We start from the raw sequence: 14,279 nt of genomic DNA on the forward strand, positions 1-14,279 counted from the left end.
GTATTCCGGACACTGGAGGTATTTGGTTTTTTTTTTCTCTGTTTTGGCGATGGCACCATATTTTCCCCAGCATAGCATCGGTGTAGATCCTTGAGGACCATGTATGTGTAATAGATGGTTGTGTGGCACCAGACCGACTTCTCTCACAAGCCAGCATTGGCAAAAGTGAAACCCCGAGCTTGCCTTTTGGTCTTTGTCAAAGTGTATCCCGGGCTTTCGGAAACCTTGCAACAAACCACAGTTTGTCCCTGCGTGAGGTATACGGATCATGAACAGGAGTAGAGCAAATCAGACGAGACTGAGCCCTTTATCAAAGCACTCGCGGTTGCCGGAAATTCTCCGAGATCTGGACGGATGAGACTGAGCCCTCGATCCAAGCACGCGCAGCTGCTACCAATCCTCCGGATCTTGCCATGTAACGGCCGAGCAGAGCGACCCAAGCTGACGGGAAACTTCAATATTAGAGAGGTGGCGAGTCAAGCAGTCAGAGCTCACCTCAGAGCTCTGCGAAAGCTTGCAGCTTGGGAGCTTGGGGCGCTTTCACTGGGAGGCGGCTAGCTCCCGCGGCAAAACGTTTGGATGAAAGGAGCGATGGATTGGCAGGGCGGGTCGGGTGTGGCGTCGGCCAAGTCCTAGAGGGAGCGCCTTACCATATCGGGTTAGCATGGAAAGGTTCCAGAAGGGCGAACCTTTTCTCTCCCTCAGGGCGAAGGGCCTCTGCGTCTGCGAGTCGTTGATCGTGAGTCTCGTCTCGAAATATGGTTATCTAATCCCCCACGTGACCGATCGTTAGCCACCACCATGAAGGGGGCAGAAGGGGATCGCGATTGCTAGTGATGGGCGATGGAAATCCACAATGGAGATAAGAAGAGCCAGCAACCTCGGGATGGCGGGCAAACGACACCTGTGATCCCTGCCGTGTCCTGCAGCTCTGGGGCGGAGGTTTGCGGGGCAGGGTCCTGTTTCTGTTGGGGATGGGCCGGGATGCCGGAGTGGGATCTGGGTCGTCGTCTTTTTTTCTGTAAAAAAAGATCGTCGAAACGTAAGCGAAGTTCATGACGGAATGGGCCCGGCTTTGGGGCGGTTGTGAATGTCACAAGACAGCCGATCGAGGGGCTGCCGAGGTCAAGGAGGGATTGCATTCATCTGTCATTGATAGACGCTCACGCCGCCGCCTTCTTGAAAGAACGAACCAAATTACCCGCGTAGTTGAGTTCCACGAGACCGTTGTCGCGGCGATAAGGGAGAGAGTGACAGGTTCCCTGCCCAAGTGGAGGCGCCCTACCACACCAGAGCTCGGAGGCAACGTGAGACCTTCGTCACTCGATGGAGCTTTGGTGGGGAACATGTTGAGGGAGAGCAGAACGAACCGCCACCGCCGATTCAGACTAGACTACTCTGTTGGTTCGTTGTCGCCTCCATTCTCGCGGTGTGTTCTGTCTCTGCGCATGATGCGGCGGGGGCCTAGACAAGAGGTCGGTTGATCGGTCAGTCTGAGACAGCGGCTTGAAGCTTGCAACTGGGTGAGTCGCCTCAGTCACTTTTGGCGCGATCCCGACTTTTTCCTGCCGCCCCCAAGAAGGGACATGAGGATGGCCAGTTCTCGTCCGATGGAGGAGCGGTAAGAGATTGTTGATGGGAATGAATGGTGGTGTCTGTCAGAAAGGCCAGTAGCTGCAGGAACAGAGCTACTGCATAGGGCAAGGCGGGAGATGTCACTGTAGGACAAGCAAGGCTCGAGGCGTCTCTGGTTGCCTTGTCTCGTCTGTCGAACCGAGGCGTTGCTGGTGAAAGGCGGCGGTCTCGGATATCGCCACTTGGACGAGACGGCATTTGGGGATGTGCATCACAGAATTGCGATGCGATGCGGTGTTTGCAGGGAGCACCGGGCCAGGCCAGCCATGCCAACGGGCACAGTGAGTTGTGAAGTTCTCCCAGCACAGGAAGCTCTCTCTTCAGCCCTCAGCCCTGGGGGAGTCGTGGAAAGAATGCGGATGGGGGTGGTGTGGGTGTGGATGGGCGTTGCCCGATGAGGTAAGGTGGATTCCAGCCGCCCATCCGCCCCGCCCCAGCGGCGACCACATGGCAGGGGTCAGCCCCCGTCCCGTCCAATCAAGGACCCGTCATATTGAAAAGCGTTGGGGAAGTTGTTGGGAGCCGGGGCCTCTTTTTTTTCTTTGGACCGCATCTCGTGCGTGCTTGCCAGTTATTCATTGCAGATTGACAACCTCCCACCCTCACTACGGCGCAGAAAAGGCACAATGTGTACTTGCCTGCAACCCCAGAGCCCCCCTCCTCCCGACAAGGCACCAAAAAAAAAGCCAGCCAAGGTGTGACCTGATCTGGGGCCGTCAATCGTCTCATCCTCGGCTGTGCGGAGAGATCCTGCGCTCAGGAAGAGTCCGAATTTGCTTCTGATCCCCAAGCCTCGAGTCGGAGATGGCATGTTTTCGAGCCATCATGGCCGTGTTTGATGACATTTGAACGCTTTTTGTTGGCTCCTTGGGGATAAGGGTCCTCCTCTCAAGGGGATCTGAATAGTTGAATCTGGCCGTCGTGGTCCCTTCCCCCAACGAAGACTACCTAAGAGAGATGGGCCAAGATTGCTCAGATCATGCTGTGCACTTGCTGCTGCCGCTGCGCATGGGCGTGAGGTTAAAGGTCGAGGCCGTGACAGGTAACAGACGGACCGACGGAGCAGCCAGCGGAGGGAAGGGAGGGATTCCTGGATTCAGAACAACGCCGGCAAGCGACGTGGAGGTTTAAGCAGAGAAGGTGATGATTTGGCAATGGCTAACACGGGCTAGGTAACTGCTATCATGCAATGCAGCTACTGTGATGTAAGATGGGTGAAGGTCACTTCCTATTACGATCCGCTCTACACCACCAATTGGCACATCTGCAAGGGAAGCCGCGACTGGTACCTTTCCGGCAGTGGCAGGTGTGCGAGATACAACCACGACTGGCCACTTGCATTCTTGCCTTGCGGTTTGTGTATGTATACTACTTTGCCAGCAGTTCCCGCCGGGAAGGTAGACAGGCGTATCAACATCTGGCCGCTGCTCGGGATACACGCACACGCGTCTCTCAAGGCACGGTGCCTGGGTCACTCTTCGGTGAAGTGCGGCGGCGGGGACGGGACCTGGGAAACTAGGTGGTCCAACGGGAAGCTTCTTCGTCGCTGTGCCTCCCCATCTGCCCATTTTCTTTGCAAATCCCGGCCAGGTCCAAGTCCCGCCAGCAAGTCAAGTCAAACCCCACGACCCACGGTGCATCTGTCTTTGCATTTTTGGCTGATTATGATTGCTGGTCCTGACCTGATTGATTCACCAACGCCCACCCGCACCCCCAATCCCCACCACCCCTCCCACCCTTCCACTTCTCACTCAACTCGTTTGCTGGGATTTTTTTGATCCTGGTGGGTGGCGGACAACTCGCCCAAAGGTACCCCGGCCTCCGTACTCCGTACCTTTTTTCCTCCTTGCTGGGGCCTGGTCAACTATCTGGTATCCCTTTATATAACTCCCGGCTCTTCAACCCCTCTTCCTCTTTCTTAACTTCGTCTCCAGACTTACCCTCACACCCAAAGTCCATCGCCCGCCTGGCTTTTGGACACCGACCTTGTTGTTGTGTGGACGTTGACTCGACCACAAGGCATACCGATCGTCTCCGGCTTAGACAGCCCCGGAGTCCCTCGACTTCCGAACAGATTCGACGACCTCCCCAGTGAAGCCCGTTGGGTCTCATCAACATGTCGGCGGCAACTTCATCCTCGGCCGCGAAGCCCAAGGAGGTTTCGGCCTTCCCTGATGGCACCAGCGACTACGTTCCCGCCCGTGCCTCCAAGGCTTACGACAGCAAGAAGCCTCATATGTGCGTCCTGGCCACAGCTGGTTGAACTACCACTCGCTAACTTTCACACAGTTCTACCCAGCCCATCACCTGGGGTAACTGGTACCAGCACGTCAACTGGTTGAACACCACCTTCATTCTGGTCATTCCCCTAGTCGGCCTCATCTACTCCTACTGGGTCCCTCTCCAGTGGAAGACCGCCGCCTTCGCCGTCATCTACTACTTCAACACCGGTCTTGGAATTACCGCTGGATACCACCGCCTGTGGGCTCACCGTTCCTACAAGGCCAGCCTGCCCCTGAGAATCTACCTCGCCGCCGTCGGTGCTGGTGCCGTTGAGGGTTCCATCCGTTGGTGGTCTCACGGCCACCGTGCTCACCACCGCTACACCGATACCGACAAGGACCCTTACTCCGTTCGCAAGGGTCTCCTCTACAGCCACATCGGCTGGATGGTCATGAAGCAGGACCCCAAGCGCATGGGCCGTACCGATATCTCCGATCTCAACGAGGACCCCGTTGTCATGTTCCAGCACATCCACTTCATCAAGTGTGTCATCGGCATGGGTGTTGTTTTCCCTACCCTCGTCTGCGGTCTCGGCTGGGGTGACTGGATGGGCGGCTACATCTACGGTGGCATTCTCCGCATCTTCTTCGTCCAGCAGGCTACCTTCTGCGTCAACTCCCTGGCCCACTGGCTCGGTGACCAGCCCTTCGACGACCGCAACTCACCGCGTGACCACGTCATCACTGCCCTCGTCACTCTCGGTGAGGGATACCACAACTTCCACCACGAGTTCCCCTCCGACTACCGCAACGCTATCCAGTGGTGGCAGTACGACCCCACCAAGTGGAGCATCTGGATGTGGAAGCAGCTCGGCCTCGCCTCCGACCTGAAGCAGTTCCGCCAGAACGAGATTGAGAAGGGCCGTGTCCAGCAGCTGCAGAAGAAGCTCGACCAGAAGCGCGCCAAGCTCGACTGGGGTGTTCCCCTGGAGCAGCTGCCCGTCATCGACTGGGACGACTTCGTTGCTCAGGCTAAGGGCGGACGCGGACTCGTTGCTATCGCTGGTGTCATCCACGACGTTACCGACTTCATCAAGGACCATCCCGGTGGCAAGGCTCTCATCTCTTCCGCCATTGGCAAGGATGCCACTGCCACCTTCAACGGTGGTGTCTACCTCCACTCCAACGCCGCTCACAACCTGCTCTCCACCATGCGTGTAGGTGTCCTGCGTGGTGGCTGCGAGGTTGAGATCTGGAAGCGCGCTCAGTTCGAGAACAAGGACATGACCTATGTTACCGACTCGAACGGCCAACGTATCACCCGCGCCGGCGATCAGGTCACCAAGGTCCAGCCTCCTGTTGCCAGCGCTGACGCTGCATGAACGAGATGAAGGATGGTAAAATTTAATGACTTGGGAGGGTTGTTTCGAACCAACGAGGCGGTGATGTGGGAGCTCCGAACTTTCACTTCAGACAGCAGATCCGGGCCAACAGGCTTGGGCTGCTCTCATAACGACCATCGCGTCGTTATTGGTGTTTCGCCTTGACACTCATTCCACCCGCTAGGGTTGAGCAATGAGTGGCAGCAGCGGCCGACCTCACAATTATGGGTATCATTAGGGCGTTTGCGGGGTCGGGCATTGCGGAAGGCGTTCACTTGCAGTTCATTGAAGCTGTTGCTTAGAATAGGAAACAAGAAGCCCATCAGAGGGCAAGAATGAATATGCGAGAAACTTTGTTCCAACTTCATCGTTCCGTTACTCTTGGTGATGTCCACTCTTGGTGATGTCCACGACCATACTAAAGCGCAGGTAACCACGAGAGTGCGGTCACCGAGACCGATTGTAAACTTGATGTTCACGGGCCAATAATGGCGTTGTGCAAGTCAGCAAAGCGTTGTACAAGCCAGCAAGAAGCGTCGTTCAGACAGCCTCAACAACCTCGTCAACCACCCTGCCCAGAGCCGCAATCACATGTTTGTATCCGTCTCGGCGGTACTGTATCTCTTTGATGATGGAAAGACTCGCTTGAGCCCGTCCCGCAGTCCGCACGCGGCAAGACCAGGGCACACGATAAGGCTTGTCTCGGGCTGGCCCCAAAGGTGCCCTCCAACTGTGGGACGGGGGCTGAAGCCTGAAGGTAAGGACCAGCAGAAAAAAAGCCGGGTGTTGGGGCGGAGAGCCGGGCGAACGGCTCGGCCGCTGGCTTTCCGTATCTTGGGCTACCTACCTAGGCGGCGGAAACTAAAAAAGATGAGTTATGCGACTACGGAGTACAGCACTGCAACACAACGACTTTCCCAACAAAAATGGAGGGACACTACAACACACACAAACTCCACAACAAGAGACACGCGCATATGATGCCACCGAGGAGACAGCACTCGTTCAAATGAGATCGAAACACATGCAAACGTACGCAGTACACATGATAAACGGCCCACCTCTCAAAGCCACTTACCCGCATGTTGATATGCCTCGGGTGTGGTTTTCAACAACCACGTTGGACAGGGATCTCTCTGGACACCACATCCCCGCGGCTCCTTTCCCGCCCTTCCTCCAAGCTCAATATCAACATCATCAGTACTGACGACCAGCACTACGTGACACACTTCGAGCCTTCTCAACTTGCCACATAGTCGTTGCGATGCCTCGGACATGAGGGAAACACGTGGGTTAATGTACGTAAATTGCAAGGGAGGCACTTTTGCCATCATAATTATCGAGTGATGCAGTGTGCGTGTCCCTCCTTCAAAGCAGATGTACCTCCTCGACTGAGATGTTACCGCCTCAGCCGGTCTAATGCAAATCTAGAACCATAAAAGAGAAAACCATGGCTGCCTCCGTTCCCGCCCTCAACAGATGGCATGCTCGTCGCCTTCGCTCTCGAAAAAGAAATAAAATAACATGAAGCGGTGTGGTATCGTCACGTCATTGGACGCTGAAAACTGAGAATGCCTCCCCCTCCCTACACCAAACAATGCAGCCACCTGATGACGGACGGACGAGTCCTTTCACAAGTGGCAACCAACTGAAAGAAGAAAAAGTCGTGTGTCGAGGCCAATCGCCGAGCTGCCTCAATTCCATAAACTCCGAAACACCAGGTTGCAATGCCCGCGCGGCGCAGTTCGAACTAGTCGTTTCGATCCTTGACGTTGCTGCGTCGTCGTAACTCATTTGAAGAGACTTCTAAGGTCCAGCAGCCGTTGCCGAGCCGCCTCGCTCTTGTCAAACACCCGGTCTTTTCTGTCCATGCTGAGACTGGCGAGCTTGTTCTTCTTTTCTTGCAACTCCAGCATCTTCTCTTCGAAACTGTTGCGCATAATGTATCGCACCGTGCGGACCGGTCGCTTCTGCCCAAGACGATGGACTCGGTCGATAGCCTGAGCCTCAGCCGCCGGGTTGTATTGAGGCTCCATAACGTAGACGTTGTTGCCGGCCGTCAGGTTGAGTCCGAGGCCACCTGCTGTGATTGAGACCAAGATGACATGCACGGAGTCGTCCTCCCTGAAAGTGTCCATCGCCTGCGTACGGGCGACACGAGACATGCTGCCGTCGAGACGCACGTATTTGATTTCCAGCTTGTCGAGCGCCAGCTGAATCAGATCAAGGTGGGACGTCCACGTCGAGAAGACGACGGACTTGTAAGGTGGCTCATGCGGGTTCGCGTCGCTATCGTCTCTCGACTTGAGGAGGTCTTCGACGAGCGCCCTCGTCTTGGTGTGCGGCCCAGTGTACTTGTCGAAGCCTTTGCGACCGTTCGTCGTCGTCTTGTCCTTGGCAGGTCCTTCGTGCTCAACCTTGATTCGCGAGCGACGAATATCCACATAAGCAGGCTTGATGATCGTGGAGCAGATGGGACAGGGTCCAGCGGCCTGGCCGGCTGGCAGCAATCGCTTGGCTTGCTCCTTGACACCTCTAATGCAGGAGCCGCAAATGATGTGGAAGCACGGCGTCATGTATCCGAGAATGTCTTCTTGTCCCTCCGACTCGATGCTAGCGTCGTCATTGGTGCCCAGCTTCTTGGAGCAGGAGCTGCAGACATCTGTGTTCGTTTCCTGCATGAGCTCAAACATCTCATACGCTTTGCGGTCCGACAGCCCGGGCTTCTGGTCTTCATCGTCGCTGTCCAGGTCAATAGCCATGTCAGCAGTCATTCCTTGAAGAGCCTCGAGATCTTCGTCGTTGAGAAGATCCTTGCCGTGGGCACAGAGGAGCCGGAGCCGCAAGATGGAACGAAGAATGTGGATGTATGTGTGCCCTCCCAACGCACGCTGCACCCCGTTTCCGGCGAGAACCTTGACTCGGTCCTGGGCATTCTTTTCAAACAGATCGTAAATCTCGCGCTCCTCCGCCGTGAAGTCGAGCTTGACAATGTGGTCGCTCCGTGGGGGCAGGTTGATCTTGTCCTTCAACCGGCGGAGGGTAACGCTGTCCACCAGCACGCGGAGCTTTGGCACAATCTCCGTGTCACACGCCTTGAACGGGTCCACGATGAAGCGGTTGAACTTGTTCCGATCGTCAAAGGGTCTGAGTCTGATAAACTGGAGCAACGCAGCCAAGTCTTCAAGGCGGTTCTGGACGGGGGTTCCGGTGACGGCCCAACGGCGTGCAGCCTGCAGTCGGACAATGGCTTTGAACTGGAGAGTCGCCACCTCACGAATCATGTGAGCCTCGTCGAGCACGATACGGAACCAGCCAATTTCTTCCAAGGGGTATTTGCCTCCCTTGCGCTTGCTGCGTGCGCCCAATTCGCTCGACACGGAGCCGTAGGTGGTGATGACCAGGTCGTAGTCTGCCAGCTTATCGGCCTCCCTGGTCCTGTTCGAGCCGTGGTAAATGTAGTAGCTCAGCTCGCCAGGCGCAATGTGCTGCTTGATTTGCTCCTCCCAGTTAGTCACTGTGCTCAGGGGGCAGACCAGCAGAGTTGCTCTTGTGTTCGTGGTGACGCTGGTCAGCGGCAGGGTGCTTGAGGCCGTCGCTTTGCCTCCTGCCTTTTGCGGTGGCATCTCAGGCTGGACCGGAGCGCGGCTGGCCCATTCGCGGGCTTGGTCAAGCGAGCTGGCGATGAGCGAGAGGACACTCAGGGTCTTTCCCAGGCCCATCATGTCGGCAAGGATACCGCCGTGGGTATCACTGGGAAGCTGTCGCTCTGCATGACCGGTGATGACGTTGTAGTAAGACTTTTGACCGTTGGGGCCAATGCGTAACTGCCACATGGTACCCTTGGTTCTCTCCTCGGCACTCGATGTCTTTTCTCTCGATGTCATGAAATACAGTCCCTGCTTCTGGTGCTTGAGCAGCGGAGTGGTGATGATGGCGGCTGGATCAAGCTCTGGGAGCTCATCGCTGTTACCCATCGAATCAAACACGCCCATGACGTCTGAGCGGATCTCCTCCACGGTCCGCGGGGTCGGGTTCGTGTAGTACGTGGTGGACGTCTGGGGGTTGTAGTGGGCAAGTGCTCCCGAGAGGGACCTAGGGGCGTTTCCGGCCGCCGGCTTCGGGGCCTCGGCATGGACGTTCTCGTACCGTATGCCCTTGTCGACTCTGTTAGGGTGACGAAGGATAATGTTGTGTCTCTGAAAGTGCTTGCCGATGGCTTTGGCGAACTTGTACTGGCCGTAAAGCGTCATCTCCACAGGGTAGGATCGCGATATGGGCTGGCCCGGTTGCTCGTCAGGCTGCTTCCGACGCCCTGGGATCTTGCAGTCGGTCCTGAGACTGACGTTAGAGTCCAGCAACGGGACGAGTGCAGTAGCAGTGGCCGCGTCCACGTTTCCGATAATCTCTCGAGTATGGTCGTACGCCTGGATCCGCTTGGTCGATTCACCCAAGATTCTCTTCAGAACGATCTTGACCGGCGCCGTGTAGTCCGCTCCAAAGATGCTCTGCGCTCCGGGCTTCGCGGATGGTACCCTATGGCAATCGAGGTGACCGGACAACATGCCGTAGCAAACCTCTTCGTTACCGGGGTTCGCGACCATGACAACGTCGTCGTCACCTCCTGTCAAATCCACGGTCTGTGTGGACGCCTGTGGACCTTCCTTTTTGCCCTCGTCTTGCTTTTCCTTTACATATGCACCAAGCATGCCGCTGCCCCCACCTGCCATGGTCTTCTTGTTGCTGTCCGCGTCAGACTCGGGAGTGTCGACTTTTCTGCGCTTGGGTTGGGGAGCTGCGGCGCGGTCTTGGACATGGTTCATCCGCTCAATGACGCTGCCCATTCCGTAGGGCGAAGCGCCGCCGTCGAGGACGGGTGTCGACGCGCCCGAAGCCATGCTGGGCGTCAAAGATTCGCTGGGCGTGTCATTCGGACTCGCGAATTGAAACACCATCGCGTTGTTTGCGTTGTGATTCATCGGGGCGGCTCGCGTCGCTAGAGCTTGTGGTTTTGGGGAATTTCGTCTCGCAGCCGAGGTCGAAGACGCATACGAACGAGGGGCTAGTAAGGCTTGCGCGTTCCACGTTTGCGGCTGGGGGTTGGTAGCCAAGCTGGCTCGGCCTGGATGGGTAGATCTTGTCAGTATTACCCCGCTCTCTGTGTGCCTGGGAAAGTCGAAGGCCATGGGAGATATCGAAGAGGAAGGAGGGGAGGTGCTGTGGTCGAAGGCAAGAGGCATGGACTCACCGTTTGGTCTGTTTGGAGACGCCATGGCGACGACTTGTCACCAGGCAGGTACCAAGCCTTGAGAATCGGTGGGTTCTGGAGGCCTCACACCAGTAGGCTTCGTATTATAGGCAGTCTGGACGGAGTTGTTGCGATCATCACAGACGAGAGATTTGTAGGAGGTATTGTATATCACTCTGGCGGCGGGGTTGAAAGCACTGAGGTCCCGAGTATGTGGCTGAGATGGAGAAAGATTCGGAAAAGAAAGATTGAACCTAGCAAACACAAGACTTCCAGCCAGTGAATGCTGCTGTTTGGAACAGATGGGAAGGAACAGCCGACCACAGCCAGTCAGGGCGAGGCAGGCACAAGGCTGGTGGTAGATTCAGTGTGCTGTGGTGAATACAAGACCGACAAGGTATCCAGACGGGGAGTCACAACCGGGGTGTGAGTCGTTCTCGAAGTCGTTATCGTCGCTCTTTAGGTAGAGAGATGAGAGCGCAAAGCCAAAGGTCGTGATTGGGGCGCAAAGGGGGAACGAGGTCGAATGTCGTCGTCGAGTCGAGTCGACACCAGATCAAAGTGCGCTGACTTCCATGCCGCCGTGTCCCTGCCTTTGATAAGGAAGGGCGAGATGGGGAAGAAAAACTTCCTCTGGTCTGGCGCGAAGGACAGAAAAATCAAATGGTGATGACAATAAGGCAAGCGCCGGTCTAGTGCAGACCCAGGGCAGGAAGGGCGCTGGCGTATTCGCGGAGAGGTGCGGGCTGAGGTGGGTGCTGAGGTATCCGTAGGTAAGTGGTGCTGAGGTAAAGGTGGTGGTGGTGGTGGTGGTGGTGGTAGGCGCGGCATATGGAATGCGGTGCGGCGTTGGCTGCAGCAGCGCAGCCTTCTTGCAGCTGAGGTCACTCCCTCCGCCTCTTGCAGCGGGGCATCTGCGGTGGAGACAGGCTGATTCCCGATTCCGATTAGCTATCTGGAAAGTTCATCTTCCTCACGTGGCCATCCTTTTCAGAGGGAGCCTGGTCTGTGCGCCCCACATCAACCCATCTCGGCCCAGCCAACATCCCACTCTCTGTGTCACTCTAGACGACACTATGCGCTCTTAGCACCCGCTTGTTCAAGGCAACCTGTGAAAGTGTGAAAGTCTGAGGGGTCACTTGACCCGTCGACTTTTTCCACACCTCGCTGTCTGCCCCCGACGACTCGTATCGCTCACCGGCTTCTTTGTCTCGTTGCCAAAGTTTGGGTTGAACTCCTGAATTCCTATCAATGTGTAACCCAGGGTTGCCGTAATGATACAAAGTTGCAGACACAGGATGCATTGCACCCACCCTCCGAGAAACCCACATCCGGGCATCGCCTGTAAATGATACATCTGCACTTCCAAACAACCTTTAACAGTCCGTCCCTTACTAGTTGCACCTCATTGCCCGATCTTCCGAGTCTTACCCACCATTCCCAAGGCCGAGCTGGATACGACCGCCCGTCCAAGACATTAAATGATGGCCCTAGGCTGCATACACCCTTCGTTATGAGACTGCCTAATTTCACCGCGCCTCTGTAACTCCATTCCCCATGTTTTACAAGTTATATGTACCCTCATCAGCAGGTATCAAGGAGACAGAGACAACTCGCCAAAAGCACAGCAAACGAGGACTGCCTCCTCGCACGGGTTCAGCCAAGTCACATGGTGACTCCGGGAGTCTGGGTGCCTGTCTTGCGTTATCTGAGCTGTCCGAGACACGAGCATCTCCAGAATGCTGCCAGCCCTATCGCCGCCCTCAGGCCCGTCCGACTAGCGGCGGGATAATTCGTTGCTCATGGTTTTCGTTTCGCACACCGCAAAATGCCATGTGAGCAGCATGCTCGACCGGTGGTGCTGCCGTTTTTTTCTGTTTCCCGTCTTTTCGGATTCCATACCGTTCGTCCCCAGTCTTGTGATTGACGACGTAATCAGTCCTCGCCGGGCTTGCCCGACTTCTTGAATAGCTCCTGGAACAGCCGGGGGGGCTGCTCCTTGGGCTGAAGCGCATCCTTCGTGTGGGTGCGGCTCCGGCTCCGGGTCCTCTGACGGCGCCGAGGCGGCGGCTGTTGGTGATTGGGCGACCGGGACCGGGAAGGGCTTTGACTCCGTCGTCGGTCTAGAAGGATGACCCGGAGCAGCCGCTTTCTCGTAGGGGAGACCGAAGGGTTCGGCAGGCCTCGAGAGGACGCCCGAGAGGAGAGCGCCATTGGGGAGGTCGATCGACGGCGGGGACGGCCGCGAAACGTGCTCGACTCGCCCGTGCCACCGTAGTGGGTCGCCGGCATGTCACTCCTCGTGAGGCTCCGGTGCCTCTTGCGGCCGCGGTGGGCATCTGGGCCGGGCGAGAAAGGCCTCGACGTCACGTCCAGGAATCTGATCCCGGTCTCTAATTGGGCAGCCATGCTGAAAGATTTATCGGTACTGGGAAAGGTATGATTGATGCTAAGGTTTGCAGCTCTGTACTGGCAATATGCCTATTGGCAGACAATGATACTGTCCGGACGGAGACGGGGGTGAAAGGTGGAGCGGACGAACAGAATATAAAGAGATTTGGAGACTGCCCAGAAAGATGAGGGGGAGCTGAGCACGAGGCCGGCGGAAGGGATTGGCCGGTGTGGCAGGAGATGGTCTTGATCGGGATCTTGCAAGACGCCGGGAGGCTTGGTGGTGGGAAGATCAGCCGGGTAGACTGGTTCTTAGTCGTCCGAACCGCAAACGATGATGCTGGACCTGCCACTCGGCAAGGAAGCGGTAGGCTGCGTGCCTTGAATTGGACGTTGGCACGAAAGACCTGCAGATTCCGATGCAAGTCTGTGACAGGATTGGCCGTGGTGATGCAAACGGAATGTTTTCAGCGTGATGGTGCGGGAAGACATTGACAGGTCTTCGTAGTCGCCTGATGAATCGAACCAATTCGCGGGTGGAAGAGACGGACATTCGGTGTGAGTGGGCCCATCTGCGACCCGAGAGCTTGGGGATTCCGGGGCGTGGCAGTGACCTTCTATTCGATGCCTCTACGAATGGGAGGAGCTTAGATGAGCTGTGCCTGTTCTGTCTGTGACGGAGTATGGCTGATATTAGATAGCCAGTTGATATTGCCTGTGGTCGCGCATCCCAAAGTTGTCGAGGCCATCTCATCGCCCATACACAACATGAGCCTCCCTGAGGTATCACGAGCTTCGCCGGTAACATCGGGACGAGCAAGACATTGTGGCACCCAATGCCCCGCCCGCCGCGGCCCCCGTATCTTCCTACCTACCTGGGTATTACCCATCTCAGTCAAAGCGTTTGGCCCGATGCTCCCGCTGCCGGCTGCCTGCCGCGGTGCAGGCCGATCCGGAAAGCGTTTAGCGAATGGCGACCTACCCAAGACCTCTGCCAACGACCGACCAAACGTCGTTCCTACGCGAGCCGTTTCGATACGACTAACGACCGTCCGTTGATGCCAAAAGTCCAGAGACTGCATCGGACAGGGAGAATGTGTTGGTTGGCAACGTTCATGACTTGGTCCGGTCGGGTAAGATCGGTGGGTTAGACAGCTGTGATTCACAGAGCTTACTTTCCAACAAACCAGTCAACACATTGATGAGAAGCACATCTGGCGTCTTCGCGAGGCGCCTCGAGCTCCTCAGAGACTGGCCACTCATCACAGGCCATACTGCCACGAGGTGCAGGTTTGGCAGGGAGAAGGCCAGGTGCCGGGTAGACGCGGTCCGCAGGTGCCTGGAACCTTGCCGTACATACCTACCTAGCAGCTACCTTAGGTACCTTAACTTAGGTAGCCT

At 56.5% G+C, this 14,279-nt stretch overlaps 3 protein-coding genes across 3 annotated transcripts; 1 reads left to right on the top strand and 2 right to left on the bottom strand.

The window, feature by feature from the left end:
* Window positions 1-3,751: 3,751 nt before the first annotated feature.
* On the top strand, window positions 3,752-5,239 carry OLE1 (Acyl-CoA desaturase; the record flags this gene model as incomplete). The annotated part of the gene is made up of 2 exons (XM_036636646.1): window positions 3,752-3,873; window positions 3,925-5,239. 2 exons carry the CDS (start codon window positions 3,752-3,754, stop codon window positions 5,237-5,239), a joined length of 1,437 nt encoding a protein of 478 aa, XP_036497109.1.
* Window positions 5,240-7,029: 1,790 nt separating this feature from the next.
* CGCS363_v004798 (SNF2 family domain-containing protein) lies at window positions 7,030-10,512 on the bottom strand (the record flags this gene model as incomplete). The annotated part of the gene is made up of 2 exons (XM_036636647.1): window positions 7,030-10,361; window positions 10,488-10,512. The coding sequence occupies 2 exons, from the start codon at window positions 10,510-10,512 to the stop codon at window positions 7,030-7,032; spliced, it is 3,357 nt and encodes a 1,118-aa protein (XP_036497102.1).
* Window positions 10,513-12,422: 1,910 nt separating this feature from the next.
* CGCS363_v004799 (uncharacterized protein) lies at window positions 12,423-12,896 on the bottom strand (the record flags this gene model as incomplete). The annotated part of the gene is made up of 1 exon (XM_036636648.1): window positions 12,423-12,896. One exon carries the CDS (start codon window positions 12,894-12,896, stop codon window positions 12,423-12,425), a length of 474 nt encoding a protein of 157 aa, XP_036497103.1.
* Between the last annotated feature and the right edge of the window lie 1,383 nt (window positions 12,897-14,279).

Source organism: Colletotrichum siamense (assembly GCF_013390195.1).
Source record: "Colletotrichum siamense strain Cg363 chromosome Unknown KSG_Cg363_contig03, whole genome shotgun sequence".
In the NCBI taxonomy this organism is placed as follows: Eukaryota; Fungi; Ascomycota; class Sordariomycetes; order Glomerellales; family Glomerellaceae; genus Colletotrichum; species Colletotrichum siamense.